Source organism: Lytechinus pictus, chromosome 2, assembly GCF_037042905.1.
Source record: "Lytechinus pictus isolate F3 Inbred chromosome 2, Lp3.0, whole genome shotgun sequence".
In the NCBI taxonomy this organism is placed as follows: Eukaryota; Metazoa; Echinodermata; class Echinoidea; order Temnopleuroida; family Toxopneustidae; genus Lytechinus; species Lytechinus pictus.
This window is the reverse complement of record NC_087246.1, coordinates 48,152,165-48,170,116: the sequence shown is the minus strand read 5'-3', so window position 1 is coordinate 48,170,116 and position 17,952 is coordinate 48,152,165. Positions and strand designations below refer to the sequence as shown.

Genomic DNA, 17,952 nt, shown 5'->3' with positions numbered 1-17,952 from the left:
ACGGACATTCAACCTGCCCGAAACGTCAAGTAACCTCTCTTCACTTCATCCTGCTACTACTCAAACCATCGCTACTCAAGCCATATTCAGCTCATCTCATCTGGTTTACAGTCCTTTACAGGACTCACTTTCAAGAAAGAATACTTCTAATTTCCTCTTTTAATCCTTTCTCGTCTTTCAATTTCAATCTTTCTGCCTGTATTTCCTTCCCTTCTTCATATTACACATATGGTGAACCGTAAACCTTCTCCATGTTAAAAAAAATATATCCTGAATTAACCATATTGCCTGCACCGAGACTATCATCATCTTCTCCATCACCACTATTCATCTTCTTCAAATTTTACGACAAGTACAAGTTAAATCTTTTTACTAAATGAGACAGATATGGCATTTATTTAACTTTTTTTTTTCCTTGGTTCTTAACAGAATGAGCTAGTCTATAGCTTAGACTGAATAAAACATCTGTGTGGGGAGGGGGCAGCAGACCTCAATGAGCTATGCACATGTACAGTGCGAAACAAAATACCACCACCACCATCATCATCAACAACAACATCAACACAAGTAACTATCAAATTTGAGCTTCATTCTGCCCCGTTCCTTCACCCAAACATACTCGACCATTTCCTTTAAGAAAAAAAATCAACTGGACAGAAAATGAAAAATAAACTGTTGACATCAGGTTTGATTTTTCTTCTTTCTTTCTTTCTTTCTTACTTCCAAGACAAGATATAAACGTCCACATGTACAAGAATTGCAGGTTTATATTTATACACTCATATGACAATTTCTTTCCATCTTCGTACGAACAAAAAAAAAATATTAGAACCACTGCATGCCAAAGTAAGACCAGTCATTCTACGTTTTCTTAATCCATATCAGATTCTTTCTAATATCCAACTTCCTTTTAAGCTTTTTGACCCCTTTTCACTTATATTTCAATTGAAGGCATAAACCAATTTTCTTGATCACATTGCAAAACCCTACATGCATGATTTTTGGCAAATATGTAATATAATCAAGCCCATTGATTAAAAGTCATTATTAATTAATTAGCAATAATTGTTTGCATGATTGCCATCTGTAGTTTACCATTGCATTACTATTAAATAATTCAAAATATATCACTGTGTCAAATTGATTATTATTATTATAATAAATACTTTAATTATAAGGTCAGCTCCATTTAGTGAAGATGCTGAAACACACTATTATATGAATATTATTATTACAAATCTTAAACCTTTTATAGATGCATCATTTAATCACATCCTTGCTTAGAAATAACTTTCTTATATCCTATACTGATTTTCAATGCTTTTAATAATGGAATAATCCTATTGTAATGGGCGGCAATAATAATTTACTTTGTGAATTTAAAATGCCCACTCTGATGCTGAACTTTCTACAAGTATTAAGTTCAATGTTCTTGACCTCAAGATCAAGAAGTGAGCCCCGTTTACACAGCAGCATATATTCATGTCCATGCTGTCAAGCAATATTGTGCTCTGTTTCACAGATAAGTGAGAATGGGTCGGCCCCATCACCTGTAAGCCTGGCATGATAACCTTTAATATCATTCTTATAATAATCCAGCAGTTTTCCCCCATTCCTTGACCGAGGTTTATAAGTGACACATGCTTCTCTTCCATATTATAAACATCTTGACTTATCTACATAAAAAAAGAAAGATATTTAGCGAAATTTCACACATTTACTTGTATTTTAATAAATTCTACTCAAAACAGAAGAAAAAAAAGTCTATTGTTTGGGAATGATAATAAACTCATTTCTAATATACCTGTACAGAATTATATACAAATTACAAATGTCGGACGAGAAGAAACATCGGATTCCAAAATTTCCTCGGGAAATATAAGAGAGACATCTTATATATTGCCAAAAGCTTCTTTTTACATCCACAGTGTACATAATTAGACATACACCACCTAAATTATCTGTCAAGCTGCTTATAAAAGAAAAGAAATGAGAAAAAATAGACACAGAAACAAAACACACAAATTAATTTGATTTTCTACTCATTTCTCCTGGTTTCTTTTTATAAACTCGAGTTCATTCATTATCATTTTAGACCAATAATATTCAGTGTCATTTAACAGGAAGATATTGCCTATTTGCAGCTAATTTCCTTGAAAGTAATCATGAGATATATGTGAATGACAGCTTCTGTGCCATTGATTTTTTACAACAGATGCCAACTCCTCAAAAAAGGTTTGAAATGAGTCTGATCAATCAAACCGCCTTCTCTTATTTAATGCCCTTTGAAAGAGAGTCCAATCCTCTTGAAGTGATTAATATGGCTTATATGGAGGTGCATAATTTCATTCTTTCATAATTTGGATAAGGTCAAGATTTAAAAAGTTGACAAATTACCAAAGTTGGTAGAACCGACTGAGAACAACATATCCTACTCCATAAAAAAACCTTTATTTACCCTCTATGGCAAATAGTGATAACTTTGTATTTAATTTAGATCATATCCAATGCTTGTTTCCTATGCCCGAAGGTGTAATCGTAAACATCTATGGCATCACTTTAAAGAGAATTAAGTTACCTTTCTCACGGTAACACATTTGACATCGATTATCATTTAGAGAAAAGGAAATAATCTATCAAATCCCATATTTCCCAAACTCTTTTTGAGGCATTTTCATTTGAAAGAGGGAAATACTTCTGACTTGACCTGTACCCATTTCTACTAATGACACATGTCATTTCATTATCAATGACAACTTCTAGATTCCCCAATTCAAAATTAAACATATCTGGTTTCAAATTGTGCAGTGACACTCCGGCTCTGTCCCAACGACAAAGCTAAGCTAGTGTTAATATACAAATGAGACAGTTTAACCTTTGACCTGCATTACGAGACAATGAAACCATCGTCGGACTGCATCAAGAGAGAAATGGATCAGTGTACCTTTAACCTGAAGATACACAACGATACGGCAACAGGTAAAACTGAACACAGAGAACTAGAGTAAAACATTCATACTTAATCCTGCGCATCCAATATGCTCAGGCACACACACACACACTCCCACACCCACACAGGCACACCCACATTCATTCATTCGGCAACACTCGCACTGATATACAAAAACAGTCGTCTTGTATCCCAACACATTTCTCTTAAATACACAGGTCTGCTGCTTAAATGCATGATTACCAATTCACATCATAAAAATCTTGTCTAAAATCACGATAAACCAAGAGATAGTAGTAGTAGTTGTTGTACAGTAGTAATAGCTGAAGAAGTAGTAGTATCTTGTAATAGTAGTAGTATGTTCGTAAACTTGAAAACAGTATCTTCTGTCCATGTTATTTACTTCATACTTTTTTTTAATCACATCTGATCATTCAATACTGACACCAACACACAATTTTTTGCTAGTTTGTAAATATCTACAGTTCAAATCGTCTCCTTTATCATTTCTCACATATAATTATAGGTACATCATTTTAATAGAAAAAGCTCGAGAGAACGGGGGAAAATGAAAACAAATGACATAACAAATAATCAGAGGTTATCAACTGGTTATTGGTAGTTAGCTTCCTCTTCCTACGTCTGAAATAAAACACTGTACAAGTGAAGCCATGTTGGTTTAATAACTCATTAATCAACCATTTGATCTGAATTCTGATGAAACGCACATAAGGCTACGGTGCAATGTTTGACGCATCAACCGCCAAGATGACGTGGGATATCATTCATATTGTATTTTGCAGCGAGCAATCTGAAAATGGTTGTGGGTGCCAATCGCATCGAGTGCAAACATGATCGGGGAAACATTTCCACCATGCTCATCTTTCGCTGCATAACCCCCGACTGCTGCACCATTTAAGAGTAATAGCACACATAACTTTCATTCATTTCACTATCAATATTTTATATTCCAAGGACCACTTACTCCCTTCACTCTAGGTCCATGTTTGTTATTTATAGTTTTGCAAATGGCACATGTTTTAGAAGGGGAACTAGGGCTGAGCATTTACTTGTGTTTATCCGACTATGGCCTACACAGAGTACCTAAGTACCTACATGTTATGAATAGTTTTGTATTCTAACATGAGGGATTTCCCAAATGTCCCGTAACTGCTTCTTGGACAGACAGCAAACATGAACTTGATTTTATTACAGAAAGCGGGAGAGTCTTCAAAATATACCAAACGATCACTTCAGATAGATAGATATTGTTGTGAAAAGTTGCTGTTCTTAAAAAGAAATGTAACCCGCTATAGCAAAGACAAATAAAAACATGGTCATCATAACGTTACCTATAATGTGCCATTGCTGATATTCGTAAAACTGAAACCACTACTCGCAGCATCAAACTAATCAATTTTAATACATGGGCTAGGAGCTTTACAGGAATAAGGCTGAAAGCAGATTCTACCATCTTATACTAGCAAATTTAACCACAAATAAACTTTGCTAAGTGACTTTCTGTTAATATTGTACCATTGCAGTTCTTAGATTTCATCTAAAAGAACTTCTAAATCTCACTTTCTTTTTTTAGCTGTGTTGATTCAATTCATAAAAGAACTGGGGGTCGGGGGGTGTACAAGCCGCCAGAACTTTTATCCCGTGCGCCGTTTTGGTTGATTTTTCGAAGTAAACATTGCATGTCAATGGGGGCTAAACCATTGATATAAATATAGATAGATGACACACAGAAAAGACATATGGACAGATAAAGACATAATATTTACAGAATTCTGTGCTTACATACGCATTCCCTACAAAAGAAAAAGAGGAAAACCAGGATCGATCTACCCCTTTTCTCCTCTTTTCAATTTCAATATGAAAGAAACGGTATTATGCTGAAAAAGCGCAATTATTAGTCATTTCTTTCACATTTCATGTTCGTTTTCTTCTTATTTGTTTTTCTTCCAATTTCTCCTGGTTTCCAATGCGACATTGTGTGAATTGCTTTATTTCTGAAATATGTACACATTCTGCATGCTTTTAGTATAGTAAAAAGGACACAAATAATTCATTACGACATGTTATGGTCCTGGTAACCTATCTGAAGGTAGTTGGATGTAAAAACACAGACTTAATAATCAGCTGTGATTGTACAAACAGACCTCAAATGCAAAAACAATCAATTTGATAAGTAATTCTATTTTTTAAATAAAAATCTAGAGGAAAGAGAGAGAGAAAGTGAGAGGGAGAGAGAGAGAGAGGGGACCAAAGATATCATATAAAAATTCTAGGAAAGTGAGTAAGATTTTGCTTCTATGGTATGTTAACAACAAACATGATATTTGTGAGTTTCTCTCTCTCTCTCTCTCTCTCTCTATCTTACTCTGTCTACAGCCTCCAATAAAATACAACTTAATTTATAGTTTATACTGCTCTTAAAGCCTGTTACAAACAATTATGAAGCCAGCTACGAGAAATTGCAACACAATGAATTTAACAGAAGAAGGAAAAACTTGTTAGGTCATCACATAATGTTCCTAATTTATAATAGTAATCTGTTTTTTTGTTTTTGTCTTTTAAAACACCACACACGCCGACTCCAAACAACAAACTTCCATCTAAAACACCCACAGTATCTGACTGAAAGAGATTGACTTCATGATGCTGTTAATGCTTCCTCATCTAGGATACAACAACAAAGAATATTCAAACAAAATAAAAATAAAAATTTTACAAAAAGAAATGAATTTCCACATACTCAATACAGAGCCTTTATACAGCCATTAGGTATGAAAATGTTTTCCACCAACTTTTTTTTCTCCCCCTTTCCCTTTTTCCTCACCTGAAATTAAGAGTCTGGTGGAAGGGAACAGAGGAGTAACGTTGATTGGTTTTTACCTTAAAGAGTTTAAAATCTTAAATATCTCCCCTAACCCTCATTAATTCTGATTATTCTTCTGGGTGCTGTCCCTTCTCCCAATTTCTTTGTTAGGATGACGGCGATGACAATAACGACTAGTGCTGCTGTGATTGCAAAAGAACAGTCTCCCACGACCTTGGCGGGTGACCCAAAGGTCAAAGGTCACAGCAACTCGTATTGCCGAAGATGCATCCTTTGGATGATGTCGCGACAATCGTCAAAGACTCGTCGAATGTTCTCTGTATCCACGGCACAGGTGAAGTGGGGGTAGCAGTAATGTCGGCCGTCGCCGCTTGCCGTGCTGATTCGCTGTAATGGAAAGAAAGGAGGATGACATTGGAGCATTTAAGAGATTTGTCTTCCGCAAGTTACCTTAAGGTTTTACAGACAATGGTGTTTGTAAGCTTAAGCTTACATGTGCCATTCATTCAGTAAATAAACTGGTAGCAAACAGTTTTCAGCTTTATGAAATTCACAGTCACGGCCTATATTGAATGTTGAGACATTGCTTGTGAATTCAACACAATATCCTCTTCCTTTTCTTGAATATAGATAAAACATACTGGCCCATATTCTGTAAGTTTAAATACTGGTCTAATGTTGTGGTTTAATTGCGATGAGCCAATCACGACACTCATCTCGATTAGCAATAGCTTCAATCTGTCAGCACATTTGCTGATCAATTCATTCAAAACTGTCTATGAAATACTTACCATAGTTTACTCCACCATGAAAACGCAGGGAAAGCACACAGTTAACATGACGAACATACAACGTAAACAAAAATGTTGACATTTTTGGCTTTCCATAAGCTTGGCACAGAGTTAAACAATGGTAAAAAACCACAGCCTCAGTTGACTACAGAATATGGACCATCTGAAGATTTTTTTTAATCCCCAACATCGTGAGAATTATCAATTAAAAATATTTCCCCAGCATTAAAGAAAGAATAAATGAGAAAGAACTACACTTAACAGAGTATGGAACTTAGAGTGGATGAAAGAACAGTACATGCATGTGCTTGATCTGAAGTTACCTATAAAAGTGTATTGATAATAGAAGGAGGGAGAGAGTGGCAGAAAGAGAGACAGACAGAAGGATGGGCAGAGAAAAAAAAACAAAGGGAGAAAGAAAAGAAAGGAGAAAGAGAGAGGGGGGAGAGTGTTTTAATAAATGACTCACCAGAAATTCATCTCTGATGAAGTACTTGGCTCGCAATACCTCTTCTGGTTCACCAGTGTCTGTAGCGGCTGTAGAGAGAGAAAGACAGAGCAGGTCGATCACTACGCTGAAGTATTTCTGAATAAAGCTACACTTTTCTTATGTTTTTGTTGAAATATTATGATCTCCAGTACAAGTATTCAAACACAAGCTAAAAACATATTTATTTTCTCAACAACATCCCCTTTACATATATTGCAAGAGCTTGGAGAATAGGATTTGCTATTTCATGTCATATTGTTAAGCATTTTGAGTAATTTCATTGAAAAAGCACTATATACAGTGGTGCTCAAAAATTTGTGAACCCCATCAGAAAATTCACATATTTAGAGTGTTAAGTACTGCCATCTTTTAGATATCTAATTGTGAAGTTAGGTGACAAAATATTACATTCAATCAAGTTTGCTTCACTAGGCTCGCCAAACAATGTAGTGTTGTTGTCTACATTCATTTCAACACTCAGCATAAAGGAGTGCAATTTGTGGTTGGGTTGAGGGGTTCACTAACATTTTAGCACTAAATGCTTTATGTACATGTGTACGTAATATGTGGAGGTGCCGTGGCCGAGTAGTCTAAGGCACCTGGCTGCATTGCATGGAAAGTCCGGGGTTCGATCCCCGGCCGCGGCACCTATGCCCGTGAGAAAGGCATTTAATCGACAATGCCCTTTTATCCTGCATTCAAATAAATGGAAATGCTATATGCATTATAGTAACTAAGTGTGCACTTTTTTTTTTTTTAATACGTGTAATATAATGTCAAAGCACTGATTTTGTACTCTTTCCTCTTTTATGTTTCTTCTTCTTTTAACTACAATGAAAAATGCATTTATGCTCAAATATAAGAAGTGATTCTTTATTCCATTTCCATTCAAAACATAATACATCATCCATCCAAGAGAAAATATATTTCTTCTGAATAAAAGAGACACCCACCGGAATTTCCATCAAAAATAGATTTTAGCTTTGAAAAAAAAAGAGGGTCCATGTCCTGTAGCATGGATCAAGGTATGATTAGTAATGAATGAGAATCGCATGATGCTGTCAGAGTGCCATTAATTACCAAAGGCAACAAACTCACTACATATGAGCTATTTCAAGAACCGACCTCATTAGGAAAATGCCAGCCCTGAATATTATATGCACTATTTTCTTTTTATATCGATGATGATGTATCGTTCTTCTTGAAATATTCTCAAGGATAACAAGAAACGAGAGAGGAAAGGGATGGGTAATGTGGGAATGATTAAAGACCGTGCTAAAACTAGAAATATCACTGAAGAAGAGTAGTACCCCTGCCCTATGGTTTTACTCATAGTTATGCAGTTTCAAACACATTTAGAAAATGAATCTTACATGTCTTTACCCCAAGATGTATATTTGTGCCAACTTTCATGAGCCCTGGCTGAAAACTGGGGAAGAAGTTTGATCCCTAATGAGTGTTCCTAGATTTGTTGTTATAATATGCGGTTACCATGGCAACACAATTGCTGACAAATGGAAAAAATATATCTTGCACATCTTTAGCTCAAGACTTATGTGTGCGCCAAATTTCATAAGTATATCTCACAAAATGAAGTAGTTCATTACGCATGAAGTTAATTGCTGTAATATGCCGTTACCATAGCAACACGATTTCTGACACATACAAAATATGTGTCCTGCACATCTTTACCTCAAGACCAATCTGTGTGCCAAATTTCATAAAAATTGGTTGACAACTGATGAAGTTGTGTGAATCGCAAGGTTCTTACCTAATTTTCACCATGTAATACATTGTTACCATGGCAATACAATTTCTGATACACATTAAAAATGCGTCTTGCAAATCTTTACCAGGAGACCAATGTGTGTGCCAAATTTCAAGAGAATTGGTTAAAAATAGAGGAATTAGTTCGAACTGCAAGATTTTCAACTAATTTTTGCCATAATATATACTCACCATGGCAACCCAATTTCTGACACACACACAAAAATCTGTCTGGCACATCTTTATCTCAAGACCAATATGTGCGCCAAATTTCATGAGGATTGGTTAAAAATTGAGCAGGTACATGTAAGTTTGACGCGCAAGATTTGCAACGGACCGACGGCCCGACCATACACTGATTCCTAAACACCCCCTTCAAACTTTGTTTGACGGGGGTATAAAAAAGAACTAAAGGGCGTATATCTATGATAGCGACGTAATACTCATCAGGACTTTTTAAAAGAAATTGCCTGCTTTCTTTAAATCCTTGCTTTCCTTTTTTAGCCTTTGGGTTATTTTGAGAAATAGCCAGTGGGCTCAGCCTGCTTGGCTCTAATGGCTTTTACAATCAAGTGTATAATGAGGTTATGTGCATGTGACTGACTTCTATCATATACAGTGTTAATGAACATATAGTTACATCCATTGCATGAATTGATTTCTTTGTTCAATCTACTTTTATTCACAAACGAACCAAATGGTACATGTTTACAAGCAGTTTTGAGAACCTCTAAACTTTATCCTGGACCCTTGTATGCACACAGTATCCAGTCATTGTCAGAAAATGAAATTCAGAAAATGAAATTCAGTAACTTAACTCACCGGTTTGCCAATTGCGATTTTCGGAAGAAAAGTAATTATGTCAAAGTCTGTTTAAGCTTCAAAGATGTAGATGAAATTGAGCATGCATGATCAACACATTTTGATTCATATAGTGAAAATAATGTGAACGCATAATCTCATTGATGAATATGCACTGGCAAACATTCCCTGGGCATGACCTACCCAAATGTGGCAATGCATTACATGCGACAACTAACCGTGAATTGAAGTGTGGTATTTCAGGCACACTTGACTCTGTGAAACACTTTACTTTGCGTATCTAACAAGAAATACTACTGAATGTGGTATACCCCAACCCTATCATGATGGACTTGTACAAGGAACATTCATGAATTCAAATAACAATTATCCCGGATTCACTGATTTAATATGCAGTTACCATGGCAATGCAGTACCAAACGCACATGACAAAATTTGTGTTGCACGTCTTCACTCCCAGACCAATGTTAGCGAATGTTGTGAGCACTGGTCCAAAACTGAGGAAGTAGTTCGATCCACAGAGGACCTACATGTACCACCAGCCAAACTGTATACAGATTCTCATATACCTCCTTCAAACCGAGTGTGGGGTCTGAAAATCGACAGCAAAGCTTTAGTTGTTACTTACCATCGGGTGGGATTGTATACATTGCATACTCGCTAAAGTAGTCCTCAATCTTTGACCTTCCTGCTAACACTTTCTCAGCCAGTAAGTCCTGCTTGTTGAGGAAGAGAATCACGGAAATCGTCCGCAACCACCTACAAGAACAGAACGAATGACCGCATTACTGCAACAGTTAAACTGAAATACATTTGATACAGTTAGGAGGGTTTTGACGGTGACTTTAAAGGAGTGTTGAATTAAAGTGCGGAAACTGATCTACATGTACCATAGGCACATATGCCACTTACCTCATTTGTAATTTTACAGTCTTGAGGGGTTGTACAAAGTGCTAAGGGGGTCCCATAACAATAATAATAATAATTTTTTAATGATAATAATAATCAACGCAGTGTTTCTTTAGAATCATTATCAAGCATATCGAGAACAATCCCAACCCAGATTACTGTTTCATTTGGAAATCCTTTGTATGGAATACATGTTTTCCTCCTTCAATGACCCTAATTAATAGCTTTCGTTTGTTTCTTTTCTAGAAAAAAGCAAGTATTATTTCATTCAATCCACTCTTTAATCTTTTGTTATTCATTCAACATTAGTTAAAGGAGAATGAAACCCTTGAAACCAGCTGAATCCATATCAAAGAGAAAAATCAAAGAAACATATTGTTGAAAGTTTGAGGAAGATTGAATGAATAATAAGAAAGTTATGAGCATTTGAATATTGAGATCACTAATGCCATGTAGATCTTCCCATTGGCAATGCGACCAAGATCTGTGATGTCACACACGTACAACTCCCTCATTACTTTAGTACTTATTTCCCTTATATTCTCACTTTTATAGAGTCTATCACAAGGTGAGGTGTTCTCTTTATATGAGAGGACAAGTACAGAGGTTTCACAACATTATATCATTGATGAATCGTTTGTCATATGATTAGAATGAGCAAAAAGATATGTTTTGGGGTATATTTTCAGTGTCCAAAAGGGGAGAGTTGTTCATCTGTGACATAATAGATCTTGGTCGCATTGCCAATAGGAGGATCTCCATAGCATTAGTGATCTCGACATTCAAATGCTCATAACTCTTCTATTGCTAGTCCTATTTTACTCAAACTTTTGTTGATCTTATTCTTTGATTTTTCTGCTTTCACAAAAGCTAACTTGCTCCAAGAGTTTCATTCTCCTTTAAATATATAATTATGTTAAAAATGTTCATTACGTTAAAGGTATATATATACCTTTAGACTTAGTCTACCCCTAACCTTTCCCCATTCCTACTTTTGACATTACTTCCCTCTGTATACATTTCTTTTTGTATCCCCTTTCCAATATTATACATTGGTATACTCTGTTGTGTTTTTTTTTTACTGTTTTGCTTGTTTGTTTACTGAAATTTTACTCTATACAAATTCATGTAATTCAGCCTTTGGCTACACGCCATGGCTGGGTTTCGAACCCATATCCCTCTGATTGAAAGACGAGAGTCGTAACCACTAGACCACGGCGTTATCATTATCATTACATATTGCTTACATTTCAGAAATACATACTGAAATTCACTACAGTTGAATGTCAAGTGATCTCGCACGACACAATGATAGATGATACACATTTTAAATTTAAGCAATTTCAGATCTTTATTCTTTGAATCGCTAAAGCTGGCTATGCATTCTCTGTGCCATTATATGCTAATTTTCATAGCTTTTGTATGATTGATAGGGGGGAGGAGCTGAACCAACCTCTATCTAAAAATCAGCCCCAATAGCCTGTTCTGGGCTCTATAACATAAAGCATCGTGATTGAGAGTGGGCCCAATATCCACCACTGATCATACACAATAGTCAATGCAATCAATCATATAAATTAGACCTGTGATCAATTGTTTAGCTTTATGTTACCGTGCCCATGTTAGGGTTAATAGCAAGTTTACACAGAGGCCATGAACCACACCCCATTACCCCCCCCCCCCCTCCCTACCCAAGTCACAGAACATTAAATTGAAGAGTAATTTCACACAATGGTCTATTAAACACCTAACCCTTACTCCCCCCCCCCCTTCACCCATACCTTCCTCCTACCAAGAATACCCAACTACTCCAAGCATGAGTCACATGATCTACGATGAGACAGTGCTATGAATCATGGGATAGCCATTTTTTCCCTAGCTTTTTCTCTCCATGTCTCCCCACTTCTCTTCCTGTCTCACCGCTTCTCTCCGATGCAAAGTCTTTCTTTTCCCTTGATAATCTTTGTCCTAGACCATCAGGTGGCAAGGCTCGTTCTTATCTTCATTGACGTGATAAGCAGTGACACGGCATCCGTTTTGGCAAGATTTGGTTCGGAACAATGATTCGATGTGCGGTCACATCTTCATGCACCTGCTCGGAATCGCTATCAAACATTTGCCCCCCTCCCCTTTAAAAAAAAAATCAAGAAGGGAGGTCAGTGAAATGGGATTTAAGAGTAACAATCCCTTTGATATACTTATAAGTGGTACAGGTTAGCAAGAAATCTTTAATTGAGTTTATCATTGACACAAAACCAGTGAGCATTTTCATGCTGGAGAGATGGAGGGTAGTCAGATCTCTGTACAGATTTTGAATTACAATTGCGGCTTAACCAACCCAAGCACATAGGACACGAGCACATTCTTCTTTCACTGATTAATAGACCAGGGGGCCGTTTCATAAAGCTGTTCGTAAGTTAAGAGCGATTTTAAGAACGACTGGTGATCCTTTCTTACGCGCAAAACCATCGCTAATGAATATACCATTTGCCATTAAAAAAAGATCACCAGTCGTTCTTAAAGTCACTCTTAACTTACGAACAGCTTTATGAAACACCCACCAGTTTGGTATTACCTCATGGGCAATTTTGGTCGAATGACCTTTCATTTTTTTACATTACGATAGGCAGATTTCAAAGCAAGATATTATGTAAGCATGCCTAACATAGCAGGATGCAGAAATTGTATTGACCAGGTGACTAGAATAGCACACCAATGAACACTATTAAAGTATTTGTTGCATGTTTACTTTGAATGCATTAACAAGTTGCTATATCAATGTACTTGGCCAACAGTGAAATATCAGTCGCTAGAGGATTTTTTTGTGTGGATCTTATGAAAAACAAAATTCAATCGAATATATGAATAATCAAGACATCAAAGTTGGTGCTTATTTCATAAGATATTAAACCACCATGTCACTTTTAGTCCAAATGACCTTCTTCTGATCATGCACAGAATGGAACTCCGAATTGGCTTATTCCATGGAGCTACTAACACATGCTTATATTAAGAGAGAAATACCCCACCATGGCAAGCTTTCAAAGTCAGTACTGGGTTTCACGACCTGATTTTACAGGTTTCAATATCAACAAACGATTTAAAATCATTCTTGAAAGTCATTCTTAATCAAATTGATTTGAAGAATATAAGTTGCTGCTTAATCTATATGAAATGTTGCTGATAGTAATTAGTCACATGACATGACATGCATATATCAATGTAAAGCTACCAATACTAGGAAGTGTTCGCATCACTTTTTTTCGTAACTGACAGTATCATCCAACACCAGAAGATTGCCACACTATTAGTGTCTGTGCCTTAAACCCAGTTTATATTAGATCGACATCACTCCGTGTCACACAAAATGACTTTTCTGGGGATCAATTTCTCTGTACTTCCTTGTTTTTGCCCCTTTCACCTTTTCTTTTATCAATTTTCATGAATTGCTTTGTACAATCCTTCCTTCGTCTTCTCTTCTATAATTTCTTTCATCATTTTCTCATTCTTACTTCTTTCTCTCAATTCTTATGAAGGCCTACTGTTACAACCCTTCTCTTTCATCACTTCATAAGGATTCTCTGTTTTGGTCCTTTTTTCATTTAAAGGTAAATTCCAGTTTTGGGAACGATCTCAAAATGACTTTTTACAGAATTTAATATAATGATCACCAAAGTGTCTGTTTGTATGAATAAAAAATATGTGCCAAAGGATTCTGGAAGAAATTGTGTAATTGCTGAGAAATAAGCAAAATAAGCGCGGATTCGGTCACTTCCGTCGGGTCTTTATTCCAGCAATAATAATACACTGTCCCACATGTGCCTATCTGTTTTGGCGATCTTCAGTGTGTTCGTTTTTTAGCTAGATATTATGATTTCACAAAGTTCAGTTTATGTAACTGTACCAGATCTAGATCCACGATGATATATCAATACTTTACCTTGGTTTTACAGACTTTCTCACGAAATCAGTGTTTTACTGCAACTACGTTCATTTAGCTTTAATCCTATCAATCTTTATTTCTTTGCTTAGATTCTCCTTTCATGTTATCTATCAATTCTTATGCATTTCTTTGTTTCCTCCTTCTTCCAACTTCTCTTCGGTCAGTTCTAATGTATTTCCTCGTTTTCTTTTTTTTTTCCTTTATCACTACATTTTTTAATTTATTTCAGCAAGGACGTGCTTCAGCGAGAAGATTTGTTGAGCTGTGTGGTGCTATGAGGTCTAGCATATCTTTATCTTGCGTTAACCTTGCTTTCATGCTTTGTCCTCTGACCCAAGAGCACTTACAACTGCAATTGACAAAGGACAATATGCGGTAACTCAGAGGGAACCTCATGTTTTTGGTAGATCTGAATGGGGTGTCAGGGTGTGTTCAATGTCGGTTTCCAAATTAAAACGGCAACATGAATTGTGATTGAAAACGTGATAACAAAACCCGGATATGAGAAACATAGGGTGTGTTCAATGTCCTTCATTCCCAGTCGTAAAAGTAAACGTCTTTCGAATCATGATTCTGAGGAAAATTCAAATGTTGAAAAAGATGCGTTTATAAATCCAATCAGCTCAGATTTTACGGCATCCAGCATCGGGAATGCGACATTGAATACGATTGAGTTTTGAGGCGTATTCAAATTTGCTCTTGCAGTGGAAGGCTGCACAAGCAAGTTCCAGAACTGACCTTTCTTGTGATGGGTCAAACTGCGCACTAAAGCTGCGCTGACGAAAGTGGGAAATTTAAAGACGATAGACAGATAATCAGCTATATATTTTCGACACTGAGCAGTGCACCGCTGATCACTGTCTGTGTTCTGTGTTCTGTAAGTGAGTTTTCAATCATAATTCATGTTGCTGTTTAAATGAAAATGGATATTGAAGACACCCTATTAAAGAGAGATATGCTCACCTGTTATTCCAAATGCTTCTGAAGAGTTCTAGTGATTCCCTCAGTCTGTTCTGGTTAGGGTCTTCCCTCAACACAAGGTTGTAACTACTGCAGGCTACTACGAAGATGATGGCCGTCACATCTAGTGGGAGCAAGAAAGAACAGATTTCTTAATAAATACTTTGAACCACTAGTAAATTCCTGACTCCATCGAGTCCTAAAAATCTCTGTGTGTTGAAAGTGACGTCTATCAATGGTTGATCACATATTAAATATGTTTTAACCAAAGAAATGGAAATAAAATGTATATCACCAATTCTGCGATAACTTTGTGACTTGAATATTTGTAAACAAATCGTGAGTACATAGAAGGACAAGTCATAAGCCATACATACTTCAGGCCTGGAATAACACAGGTAAAACAAGGAATGGGAAAAAAATGATCGTTATACAAACAAACTATATTTTTAGGAACGAGTATTAGTATTATAATATGTCTTGTATTTTCTGTAGTGTTAGTCCTCTCCACAGGTTTCTCTCTCTCTATTCAGTTCTCTCCCTCCTCCTCTGTGTTCTACCATCCCTCACTCTTTTTCTCTACCGAATTTGCTGGCGTAAAGGCCGCACCCCCGATTTTGCGAATCATCTTTTAAAAAAAGAAAGGAGGAAATTCTAAGATAAAACAAAAGTTGAACAAAAAAATTGGCGGGAAAATTTTTCAACAGTCGGCGCGGAATGGGAAATGAGCGCGGGAATGAGTTTCAATGTTATATTTCTTCTAACTAATTATTTGATTTTTTGGGGGACGGCGACTTAAGAGAGAAATATAGATGAAAGTGAAAGAAATCCTTCTGATGCTTGCATCATTGATTGTTTTCTATTATGGTAGCCATTGAACAACTTCTGTATGTATTAATTTGGACATCGCTCCCAAGCTCATTGGCCTGAATTCACAAAGGTAGTTTTTAAAACCATTGATGAACCCATGGTTTATGCAGATTTCCTGTATAAATTACGCTTATTTACCACGTATATCAAAAAAATGTCCAATGCTGATGCGCGCGTTTGTCACAGTGCGCCAAATTGTTAAGTACGCTATTTTATTCATGAGTCCACTGTTTGAAGAGTAGACTTGTTTATTCAAAACAGTGGACTCATGAATAAAAAAGCGTGGATAACCATGGCAACAGGCGTCAATTTGGCGCACTGTGACAAAAGCGCGCATCAGTATTGGAAATTTATTTAATATATGTGGTAAATAAACATAATTTATACAGGAAATCTGCATAAACCATTGGTTCAACCGATGGTTTTAAAAATCACCTTTGTGAATTCGAGCCTTTGAGTTTATGATGATCCTCTTATGCACATATATTGTCTTTAATGATTATTAACAATGACAAATGTTATGTAATGTTGGCATTGATGAATATATAGAATAAAAATAAATCAAATCAAATAAAAATGAATACTTGAATGAACTACATCATGACAAATTGATGTGAAAGCCAAGATTGATTGAAAACACAATGGACTTAGACAATCATCTAGGATTTTTTTTAAAGCAATGTTGCATACTTTTGGGGGGGAAACCCCTTTACTGTTGACGAACCAGGACAAAGAAGTATTTTGACATTGAATTCTCAGACAAAACGAAACTGATGATTTTTTTACAAAGATATTCAAGGTGATTGCAGCAAAATAACAACCCTAAAACTTTGAGGAAGGAAAACATTTCTACTGCTCATGTTATGCAGCTCAAAGCGCTTTCAAAGTATGATGAACGCTGACTAATGTGTGAAAAGCATTATTAATTCAAATCAACCCTTCTATAATGGCCCCTCCCGGTTCTTCAGGGGCCTGTGCTCTCCTAAACCGGTACTTCCGAGATCCTCTACAAACATGAAAGTCATTAAAAATTGACGAAAAAGAAAATACACCGCACTTGGTGGAAGACGGTTGTCTGTGCTGCTATTCGGTTGCGACAGGTAACCTTATTCCCCCTGTGCCTTCTATTCATTACTGGGTTCTGATGCATGAAATATGGAATGACTCCTACCATTAAGATCACTTTCTACCTGGCGGTTACCAGTTGTAACAGGAAGTAAGTATGGAAACCTGTAACTAACCTTTCCACAATTGCTCATGTCTTCATTTCTCTGCACAGACATAAGTTTTAGGGTTCAAGTCTTCATATTTTTTTGTGGGGGGTTAATATCCTTCTTTTTTTTTTCATAGGAGAGGGTCAGAATGATATGAAGTAAAGGATAAGGTCAAGGATTAGCGTTAGGTTTAAGGTTAGGTCTTGAATTGGGATTATTTTGCAGATTTTTTGTATTGCAGCAATTGTCAGTAAATAAATGGAGAAATTGGAATCTTATATGCACATCGCATTTCATTGGGCAAGCACATTGCTCTTGTCAAACTGTCCAATCGGAGAATTTAAAGCCTGAAAGCCTAAACACTTTTTCGATCATACACACAATGATGCAT

General features: G+C 36.3%; 1 protein-coding gene across 1 annotated transcript; it reads right to left on the bottom strand.

Annotated features, from left to right (window-relative positions):
* Positions 1-686: 686 nt before the first annotated feature.
* Positions 687-17,606, bottom strand: LOC129278597 (guanine nucleotide-binding protein G(s) subunit alpha-like). The gene is made up of 5 exons (XM_064095671.1): positions 17,519-17,606; positions 15,481-15,601; positions 10,294-10,424; positions 7,056-7,123; positions 687-6,182 (listed from the first exon to the last, which is right to left on the bottom strand). The coding sequence occupies exons 1-5, from the start codon at positions 17,604-17,606 to the stop codon at positions 6,036-6,038; spliced, it is 555 nt and encodes a 184-aa protein (XP_063951741.1). The 3' UTR covers positions 687-6,035.
* Positions 17,607-17,952: the final 346 nt, after the last annotated feature.

Bases quoted from the DNA above. Each gene is read 5' to 3' on its own strand.
- LOC129278597 (XM_064095671.1), bottom strand. From the start codon at position 17,606: ATGAGCAATTGTGGAAAGGTTAGTTACAGGTTTCCATACTTACTTCCT. The intron at 15,602-17,518 runs GTAGGAGTCATT...TGCTCCCACTAG, and splicing joins GGTAGAAAGTGATCTTAATG to ATGTGACGGCCATCATCTTC. The intron at 6,183-7,055 runs GTGAGTCATTTA...TTTCCATTACAG, and splicing joins TCATCAGAGATGAATTTCTG to CGAATCAGCACGGCAAGCGG.